The sequence below is a fragment of the Syngnathus floridae genome, chromosome 10, assembly GCF_059516105.1.
Source record: "Syngnathus floridae isolate MCC-2025c chromosome 10, RoL_Sflo_1.0, whole genome shotgun sequence".
In the NCBI taxonomy this organism is placed as follows: domain Eukaryota; kingdom Metazoa; phylum Chordata; class Actinopteri; order Syngnathiformes; family Syngnathidae; genus Syngnathus; species Syngnathus floridae.
Genome location: NC_142422.1, coordinates 3,090,922 through 3,101,414, shown reverse-complemented (window position 1 = coordinate 3,101,414; position 10,493 = coordinate 3,090,922). Strand labels below are relative to the sequence as shown.

Below are 10,493 nucleotides of genomic sequence, written 5' to 3'. Positions count from 1 at the left end.
TTGTTCCATCACAGTTAACCAGTAAAATTTGATATGTCTGTATTGCTCATTTCAACAAACAACAGCATGTGGATTAATTAAAAGATTAAATTGGTCAAAATAATTAAAAAAGGCTTCATTCAAGATCAAATCATTTGCATTATGAATATTGATATAAATGATTTCGCCTTTATGAGGCAGGCAAGCAAATATTCTAAGCACTTCCACTTCAGTCCACTTGAGGCGCTGTGGTGCCGATGACGACCATTAAACCCGCAGTGTGCTGGGGCTGGCTGAGATGTGAACACAGTACAGTGGAAACAACTAACCATAATGGCGACTGCTGGTGGAGCAGCAGACCCTGGATCAACAGCCCTGACAGGTATTTAACCAACACTCGTTTCTACTTAACTACCTAAACAGAACCTACAAAAGTGACGATTTGCAGTTGTGAGGAAAAGTGTGTGATGCGGTGCCTTCGAATTTGGCTAGTCTCGGGAGGCTACGTTGCTAAGCTAGCACCAAGCCGAGCAAATAAATGAACCGGTGTTTAGTTCGTTTGGTAGTTCGCTGTCCTGTCAATAAGTTCGGTATGGCGAAGCTTGATTTTACTAAAGATATCTAAATATTCAGGCTCGTTATGCTAAGTCGCAAAGATCACTATGGTTCAGCTGTCGTATTGTATATTATTGTCAAACCGGTCCTTTTTTTCTTAGTGATGTAATATGAAGAAAGCTGGGTACATAGAGCTTCTAGTCTTCAGTGTCATTATTTTGTCTAAAAATACGCCGTGTTTGTTTTCCAACCATGCAAATAACGGTAATAGGAAAATAACGGTGTCACCCTCCCTCCTGTTTCATGACAAGGTTAAATTGAATAAATGTCTTCTGTCGTGCGAGCTCCCATCTGTTTTTTTTTACACACTGGGAAATTGTTTTATTAATATTTCAGTGTTCGAGAAAGCTTTATTTTTCTTGCCGTATGTGTTCTATTGATTTTTCCCCCCCCACATCCTTTCACTTATAGAAAAAGCAAACAACTGACATTTATTCAAAACAAATTTGCTGCGAGGATTTTCCCTTCATGGGTTTAAGTACTGTTATCTTGACTCACAGGTTTAACTTGTTCCTTGACCAATGTTCTTCATAGGAAGTACACACGATTTCCTAAAAGTGACAGTTCAGGTTGGAATGGGCATTTACAACCTGGTAAATAAAACCTTATAAAGAGTATAAATTCTATATTTCTCAACAGACCAAGCTTGTAACTTGAAGAACTCATTAGTTGGGGCTACTTAAGGTATCACTGCATTTCTCCTGATACCAAACACGTTTTTTTTTTTAGCTTTAATTTCCATTAGCTTCATAGAAATGTTTATCATCTCTGTTTGTTCGAGATCGAACAAACTTTTGTTAACTAGCTGTCTGAGCTATTTTGTTGGTGTAGGCAATGGTTGGACGCTTTGAACTAAGGAAGCTGCTTTAAAAAAAATTCTGACAAAATAATTAGAAATGTTGAATAAAATGGTCCCTTTTGTTTACTTTTTCATGTCAAAGAAAATTATTGTTTCCTTTATGGTTTGTATGTCCATTGTGGTGCCCTGCTAATCCTTACAATATGTTGAATTAATGCCAGTTTTTTCTTGGCAACAGTACACACTGGTTGCCAGTGGGAAGTTAAAACACACATTTTGTCATTTTGCATTTCCTGCAACCCCGTATCCAGTAATGGGGAACCGTTTACATATCACAGATGATTTCAGTTTATTCAAATTCGCAGAGTGAAGTGATCAAAGAAATTTTATCCGCGACACAAGCAGAATCTGTGAACACAAATAGTAGCATACGGGAACGTTAGCTTACGAGCTGCCAAAGATCCTCGGCTCAGTTTCCAAATCAAGGAAAGAACTTTATTTATTCTCTCTCCTGGTAGGCAGAAAATGTTTCGAGGAAACGCATGGCCTATATTGCCGCGTAAACGCTGCAGGCTACATGCGAAAAGCTGCCAGGGATTGTTTCATCGAGTGAATGCCAGATGGTTTGCCTATTGTCAATTGTCCTAATTGGGTTAAGTCTGATTTTTTTTTCTTCTTCTGCAGCACCATTAATTATCTTGATCTGCAAACTTTGAAACAAGTTCCAAAAAAAAAAAAAGAAGAATTGGCTCCATAAGAAACAATCTAGATTATAAAAAGTGACATTTTAACATTTCATTTGAATTGATACAAATTAAGGAGAAAGTATCAATTTCCCTTAGCTCGTGATGACGTCATGAAATGTCCGTTTTTGGGCCATGTGCTGCTTTGCAGATATTAGGACTCGTTTCTGGAGGAGAGCTCTGCAGCGAGGTAACTGTCATGCACGGACGCGTTTCTCGACGCGTGAACGGAAACTGCATGGCGAGCGATGCTGTTTTACGTAACAAAAGGGGGCTAGCGAAAAGATGCTGGTTGTTTACCGGTGGAATCAACAGCAGATGACTCTGCCTCATTAACAGTCCTCTTGCTTGGAGTGGCCGTATGCAGCCGCGTGTGTTCCTACAGGTGTCCAAGCTCCTCCAGCTTCCTTTTGCATGCATTGAAGTAGCTGTTGCCATTGGTTACAGGCAAGAGGTCCTCTCAGAGTGGGCGAGAAAGTACTGTCGAGTTGAATGCAATGTTTACGTAAGGAAAGTACGTTGAGCAGAGTTCTTTAGAATTCCCATCTCACTTTGCGGCGTCGATTTTTCTCAAAGTATGTCTGGCAGAGTCACTTTGAAATGGTGGCCAGAGCACTATGACTGTTATGAATTCTGAAAAAAAATAAAAATAAATGCTTTTGAGGCTGTAGTTCTATTAACGGGCTGACTCGTGGCATGGAGAAGGGTCATGCCCCTGTGTGTCACTAATAAAGTGTGCTTGCTGTGGTCAATGTCATGGATTACAGTTAAGACAATATGATAATTTAAAAAAAAAATAATAATAATAATTCCAGTCTTCAGTAGATGCTGTATTTTGTTAATGAAGGAGGTAATGGCAGAAAACACCTCAGGGATAATCTGAATGTAGAGCAGCCGGCTCCGGGGAAAAGTAGCTCTAATTTGCGCCGGGCTGCTGTTATCAGAAGCCGAAGCGGTATCAACAGCAACCCGTGCTGAAAATAGCTCATTAACCCCAGAAGAGTTTTTTAGCCCCCCAACCAAGGTGAAATTGAGTTGCTCATGTTGTAAATGGAAGTTTGCTTTGTCTTTTAGGGACCAGTGGTATCTTCAGAGGAGGACCTTCAGAGGTAAGGACACTTCCTGGACTGGACAATTAAAGAGGATTAAGTTGAGGGTTTGAATAATTTCCATGATAATAGATTCTTGTTTGGTGTGACATAAAATCCGCTGCCACCTTTTCATTAGTCTATCGCAAGAGATGTGCTGTCCGTTGTTGAAGCAATCCTCTTTTTTTGAATTTGAGTCATAGGCTCAGCTTTTGACACCATACAGGAAACCACAACGCACATTTGACCTGGTCTCAAATTCTCTCGAAAATCACCTCACAGTCACGTATTTCATTCCTGTTTCTTTTTTTTTTGTACATTGTGATTTTAATCTGACAGAAAACAACTGCGCCAAGCCACTAGGACCACACACACTATTTTTACTGCTATGTAATCTGATCCCCGGGTCAATGTGTATAGGTCAATTAAAGTATTTCTCGATAGCTAGTAGAGGAACACACAGGAGTACAGCCAACGTTGTGTTCATCCAAATGGGTATTGTAACCCATCAATCATCTGATAACCATCGACACAGAGTCCTTCTCAATCGTATCAAGAATCGAATTGTTTCCCGTTTTACTGGTCCGGCCGAGTGTATGAGCGAGTGCGACACGCGCCAGTTGAAAGCAGCTGATGCAGCACTTGGCACGCTGGCACTATGTGGTGAATTAAAAAGTTCAGCGGTTGCTATGCAGCCCCGTGTGCTAGATTCCATTTCATTTAGAGGAGGGGGAACAGCAAGACTGGAAAGTTCTTTTTTTTTTTTTGGGGTTGGTAGGTGCTAATTATGGAACGTGATGTTGTTGTCATCCCCGTTTGTCGACTTTAAAATGGATTATCTCCTCTTTGTAATTTGTTTAGATGCCCGGCTCCTCAGGCACCACTCAGAGTATGAAGAAGACCATCGGCCACCGGGGCGTTGAGACCACCACCGGAGAGACCACCTACAAAAAGGTTTGTTGGAGTCGTGATAGTGATTGACTGACACCAGAAAGTTTCATGAGTTGTTTGTGCCGTTTCTTCCTCTCAGACGACGTCGTCTGCCCTCAAAGGTGCCATTCAGTTGGGCATTACTCACACGGTGGGCAGCTTGAGTCAGAAGGCCGAGAGGGATGTGCTCATGCAGGATTTTGTCGTCGTCGAAAGTATCTTTTTCCCCAGGTTGGTAGCACACGTGCGCTCGGGATATGGCATTCTTTCGAAGTTGTCTCACCGCAGCTCGCTTTTTCATTCCAGCGAAGGCAGTAACCTGACTCCGGCTCATCACTACAGCGATTTCCGTTTTAAGACCTACGCTCCCATCGCCTTCCGTTATTTCCGAGAGCTGTTTGGCATTCGGCCAGACGACTACCTGGTTAGTGCTTGAGGCAATTCGCAAAATATTCAGGAAAGCAGATGTTGCAGTTAACACTACCCCCCCCCCCCCCCCCCTCTTTTTTTTTTCTTTCTGGTAAACTCCTACATTTTGTTTTTTTTCCTTCAAGTATTCTCTGTGTAACGAGCCACTGATCGAGCTCTCCAACCCTGGAGCCAGCGGATCGCTCTTCTACGTCTCCGGTGACGACGAGTTCATCATCAAAACTGTTCAGCACAAAGAGGCGGAGTTTCTCCAGAAGCTCCTTCCTGGATACTTCATGGTAAGCAATTTCATTTCATCCAAATGACACATTTGGGGCTTTCACTCTTCACACAACTCCTTCTCCCTTCCAGAACATCAACCAAAACAAGCGGACGTTGCTGCCCAAGTTCTACGGACTTTACTGCGTCCAAGCAGGGGGCAAGAATATTCGTATCGTTGTTATGAACAATCTCCTACCCCGGATAATCCCCATGCACCTCAAATACGACATGAAAGGATCCACTTATAAAAGACGGGCCTCACCTAAGGAGAGGGAAAAGGGCAATCCCACCTACAAAGACCTGGACTTTATCCAGGATTTGCCCGACGGCCTGCAGCTGGAAGCAGACAATTACAACGCTCTTTGCAAGACAATACAAAGGGACTGCCTGGTGAGTCTCGAATTGGTGCGCTTTGGCTTTTATTTCGTGACGTTGGAGTCAAATAAAAGTCCCAGTCGGTAAGTATTAGATTTGCAGAGTCACCGTGACTTTGCCTGTCTTGTTCATGTGTAAAAAAAGATCACAACATGCTCATGTGACCATCTCAGGAAACCTGAGCAGCCGCTTTGAATCTAAAATATACACACGGGCTCTAATGTTGCTGGAAAAGAATCCAGTGCTAATTTTTCCTGACTTTAAAATGCTGATCTGTTGTGTACATTCTAAAGCTCTTGCAGAGTTTCAAAATCATGGACTACAGTTTGCTGATGGGCATTCACAACATGGACCAGGCCAATCGGGAGCGCGCCGGGGGCTTTTCCGGGGACAGCGGCGGGTCGGAGGGAGCGGTGACGCCAGATCAGCGTCGGCCTCAAGCCCAGAAAAGTCTTTACTGTACTGCCATGGAGTCCATCCAAGGGGAGGCTCGGGGAAAGGGCGCTTTGGATTCCGAAGACCAGTCAGTTTAATTACCGAAGCTCAAAACGTTGCCGGTTGCTAATCCGCAACCTCTGAGTCATGGCTCGTATTTTGGCTTCGCAGCATGGGAGGCATTCCGGCTCGGAATGGAAAAGGAGAGCGCTTACTCATCTACATCGGCATCATAGACATCCTCCAGTCTTACAGGTATCTGACTCGAGAGAAAATGTCCCATCCGTGCTATTTTTATACCATTTGTGTAACGCTTTCTTCATCCTTTTAGATTTGTTAAAAGGTTGGAACACTCCTGGAAGGCATTGGTGCACGATGGGGTAAGATCCTGCCCAACAGGAAATAAAATGACATGACAAAAAATATATCTGGGACAATGAAATGTACAATCTGGTTTATTGACACACACGTCACTCACCGGGGCCAAGCCCCGTCTTTTAAAGCCTGTTGTTCAATCATGCCGATAATTAGTCGAGTAATTGATTCTAAAAACCTTCTTGTTGTTTCATTGTAGGACACCGTTTCAGTTCACAGACCTGGCTTCTACGCAGAGCGCTTCCAACAGTTCATGTGCAACACGGTGTTTAGGAAAATTCCATGTAAGTGCACATCTGTGGTTTGTTTTGGGAGTTAAGCAAAAAAAAAAAAAGATCTTTAGATTTATGAGCACAGGAAATTCACTGCTCTTCAATACATCCTCTGTAGTGAAGCCTTCCCCATCTAAGAAGAGCCGCAGCGGAGGTCAAGCGGGTCTTAGGAGGGCTCCCACTTTGGGAGCTCCCACCCCACTCTCCCACGCAACGGGGCAGTCGGCCATAGACCCCAGACTGGTTTATCGCCCCCATTTTAAAAGCACAGAGTCAGAAGGAGACGGCGGTGAGACCCGACGCGCTCAACTTGGCATTTACTGCAATTCCGTTCCTTAATTTAGATGTTTGCTTTTAGTAGTTCAGGCAGGCAGACCGGATCTGGTTCCCAGGACCCCGCCGCTGCATGACAACCCCGCTGACTGCGAAGCCAACCTCTCCACCTCCTCTGTAGGCAGCTTAGAACTTGGTTCCTCTCCTCCTCTAAGGTAAAGAATCACCCAAGTCATTTTTATGACTCCATTGCTGCTCGTGTAACACAATGACCATCTTGCTCTGGCATCTAGGTCCGTTGGGGTGGAGGTGCACAAATCGGCTCACACCGATAATGAACAGGGTGCTTTTCACAGGTAGCTTCACACATGTAATATATTTTTAACCCACATTTTGTTGTTGTTGTTGTTAACACGTGGTTTGACTTGTGTTCCAGCTTCGAGGTCGACGGCAGCGGAGACAATTCAGCCCACCTGTCCGGAAGTGAAGACGTCGTTTCATTGTCTGACATCATCCCCGAGACTAACATCAATTTTGTACGTTCTATACTATCTCACTAAAACCTTGACATTATATGTCACAGATTACAAAATAGATGGCAGCATGAAGAAGGAACAATATGTGGAAATACTGAAGCAACAACTCGAGACTACGTCAGACGGGGAAATTCAAACTTGAGCTCCTCCGATTGGACATTTCAATTGTATTTGAATTCTAACTTTTTTTTTTTTTTTTAATCCTCACAGTAAACATTTTGACAAAGTGCCATCTGAAGAGGACGCGTGCCTGAAGGTGGGCAGAGTGAAGGACAGCGAAAGCAGCCCATCCATGTCAGACCCCCCTGCACCCGTTTCCCCCCCCCAACACACGCAAGGTTTGCCGGATGAATCTGCCTGGTGGAGGAAACGCTAAGACAGGCAGCTGTGCGTGTTTGTAGTCTTTCCCAGTCGACAACACCCGTCCCAAATCACCAAGAATGAGGGTTATGACCACAATTATGTCTTTGTATCAATTCAATTTTTCTTTCTCCTCATCTGAGATTTGCGAGAGTAGTGAAATCACGATGAGTCACTTTTTGAAGTGCGCGTGTGGGCACAGATGGGAGCAGTACACACTGAAGTGAGTCTGAGTGGGATCAGAGTTGTGTGACTCCATTTATTTTCGTCTTCCTCTTACAGCACATCATCTTCCACTCGCTGGCGCTTTGAGCCGGGTTTTTCCCCCAAGCCCCTTATCGGCAAATAAGAGGCTGCCCCCCCTCCTCACTAAAATCACATCGTCTTAAAATCATGGAGCATTTTCTTCAAGTAGTAATAGAGGGATGGATTGAACCAGTGCTTGACGATTAAGTAGGTTTTCATGCAAATGCTGGAAGCTGTTGCGGTGCTGCTGAATGTATACGTCCCCCCCCTTTCTTCATAGAATGTGTCTTATTAAAATGGAAGAATGTCCCCCCGCCCGCCCACTCATACCATATGTGCTAAATATTTTTTATCTGGATCATGATAAGTGCAGTTGGCAGAAAGCACATTGGCTTCGATGAAGTATTAAGCCGGCGGCGACGGCCATTTTGCAGATGTGGTTATTTTGTCTGCCGTGTCTGTGCCTTTGTTTTTTTTTTCTTCTCTCCCCCCCAACGCATTTTTTTGTCCCCTCATCTGCCATGTGATTCACGACTGATAATTTCTTTTAACAGTAAACACAAACTTGCCTTATCACTACTGCGGAAACCATCCGGCTATCATTTGAGTGTCTCTTGTCTGCATTTTCAAAAATGTTGTCATGCGAAAGAGTATCATGGCCACACTGAAAGAAAAAAAAAATATTCTTAATTTTAAGTGAACGGCTGTGTAGAGTTTTGGATGTGTGGAGTTTCGGACGTCGAGTTGAAATAAAGCAAATGGACTTTTTTTTTTTAATGGTTGAACAAGTGTTTATAGGCTCTCCTGTAAATTGAGGATTTTATAGGGACAAAAATCATGCAAATAGAGCAAAATTGTTTGCAGTTTTTAACAATGTTTCATGCAAGGCAACCTTTACTCAATATGCTTTGTTTATGTCTGACCTTTTGTTTTTTCTTGTAAAAAAGGCAACATTATTGTAAACTTCAATTCAGTCTTTTTTACATAATGCAACTGTCCTCACATTTTCTTTCTCCTAATCAGTGTGGCCTTCATACTTGTTTGTACCTTTTGGTTATTTAAGTGTTTGGAAGGATCAGAGTGTCAAGGATGAACTTTCACAAATTGGAATTGTACTTAAAAGTGTCTTCCAAGAAGCTGCCGTGTTGCATTATTAGTTTTGCCCCAAAATCTCACACTCTGATTCCTTTAACCTGCCTTTTCCCAACCTCTGAGCTTATATAGTTTTACTCATTTACTATTACTAATTTCCCACAGCTCAGCGGTTGGGAATCTGCTTTTTATCCGCCTACACTCGTATAACAGACAAATAATTACGAATGTCTGTTGTTGATCATTTCTGCTGGTTACAGAAATGGCAACTTGCCTGAATACACTCCTGGACCAAAAATGAACTCTTTGTACAACTGTGTTTTCATAAAATTTTAGATTTTTTTTTTGCTTTAATCATGTGTAGTGTTTGTGTTGTTACTGTTTAAAACAACACAATCACGTGACAGGCAGGGTCACCCCCCACCTCACCCCCCCAACTTCAGCACCCTCATTCCTTTTTACACCAGTGAGAGATTTTCTCATGGCAAGTCGTCATCTCATCTACTGTAATCTCAGCCACATGTGCTCTATGCAGCAGAGAAACCGAAGGGAGGGGATGATTATCGACTGAAAAAAAAAAAAAAATAGTGTTCGGTCAAATGTGTGTTTTCTAAGCCAGGCAGTGCACCAAAGAGGAATCGGAGCGGCTCAATTTGAGAAAAAAAAATCACTTTTGGTTTGTGGTAATAACACTGGTTTGACCTGTGTTTGAGGATTTTGAAACTGGATTGTTTTTTTTTCAAAATTGTTTAATATTTAAGATATATCTGATGTATGTATATGTCCAGTGATTTTTTTTTAAGTTAGTTTAGAGACTGGAGATATTTAGACCAACACATTCCTGTGACATTCTAGTATAATTTACTACGTTTGTGTTAGCGTGTAGTCTTTTAAGTAATATTTGTGGTGTTTAAGCAGAAATGGAAAATATCCATTTAAGGTTTTGCCAAACTCATCGGCTCCATTTTGTTGCGTTGTATTTTGACGGTCGGTGCTGTGTAATGGCTGGAATGCAATCTCTCTCCGCATGACATTGCTGCACAAGTGAAATATCCTCCTCTGGTGCTTTAACGTGGCGACACTACATTTTGTTTTAGCGCGAATGCAATATTACGAACCACAATCCGCCACCACTCACTATACAGAGAAGCATATTTATTTAAAGACTCGGCTTGAAATGAACGAAATTGTGTGATTGTACTTGTCCAGAAGGATTTCGCAATCTTTTTAGCTATTATATATATGAAGAGGGAGTATGTGACAACTTTTTCTATTTCCGATTGTGATACGATAAATAGAATTGTATTCTCTCATAACAGATCTGGATTGTTAATCTGCTTTTTTGTTTTTTTTCTACATGAATGTGTCACATGAGCCAATAATGCTGGTTGTCCAATATGCTTCACTGACTATATTTCTACAAAGTGTGTGTACAAACAAAAGTGTGTATAATGTAAATAGAAGTCACTGAAATGCCTTCTCATGCAATATGTGCTGCCTGTTTGTCCTGCCATGATTCAGTTATGTGGTGGTGATGTTTTCATGCATTCAAAGGATTAAACTCCAGTTTTGTAAATCTTTTTTTGGGGCTGCACCTTATGCTTTAAGTTCATGATTATTTTGAATAGTTTGCTTTTTTTTTTTCATCATTTGGTATTTTTTAGAGCAGTGATTCTCAAAATGGA

At 42.2% G+C, this 10,493-nt stretch overlaps 1 protein-coding gene across 2 annotated transcripts; it reads left to right on the top strand.

The window, feature by feature from the left end:
• The first annotated feature begins 238 nt into the window (after positions 1 to 238).
• On the top strand, positions 239 to 10,389 carry LOC148391818 (phosphatidylinositol 4-phosphate 5-kinase type-1 alpha-like). Of its 2 annotated transcripts, none has more exons than XM_088386026.1 (16): positions 239 to 361; positions 3,211 to 3,245; positions 4,086 to 4,178; positions 4,255 to 4,385; positions 4,461 to 4,578; positions 4,709 to 4,861; positions 4,935 to 5,234; positions 5,513 to 5,742; positions 5,826 to 5,909; positions 5,986 to 6,034; positions 6,229 to 6,313; positions 6,420 to 6,590; positions 6,663 to 6,789; positions 6,868 to 6,930; positions 7,011 to 7,110; positions 7,321 to 10,389. In XM_088386026.1, the coding sequence occupies exons 1-16, from the start codon at positions 313 to 315 to the stop codon at positions 7,321 to 7,323; spliced, it is 1,791 nt and encodes a 596-aa protein (XP_088242152.1). In that variant the 5' UTR covers positions 239 to 312; the 3' UTR covers positions 7,324 to 10,389. The 2 variants fall into 2 exon arrangements, with proteins under 2 accessions (XP_088242152.1, XP_088242151.1); XM_088386025.1 differs by having other exon boundaries at positions 6,660 to 6,789.
• The last annotated feature ends 104 nt before the right edge of the window (positions 10,390 to 10,493 follow it).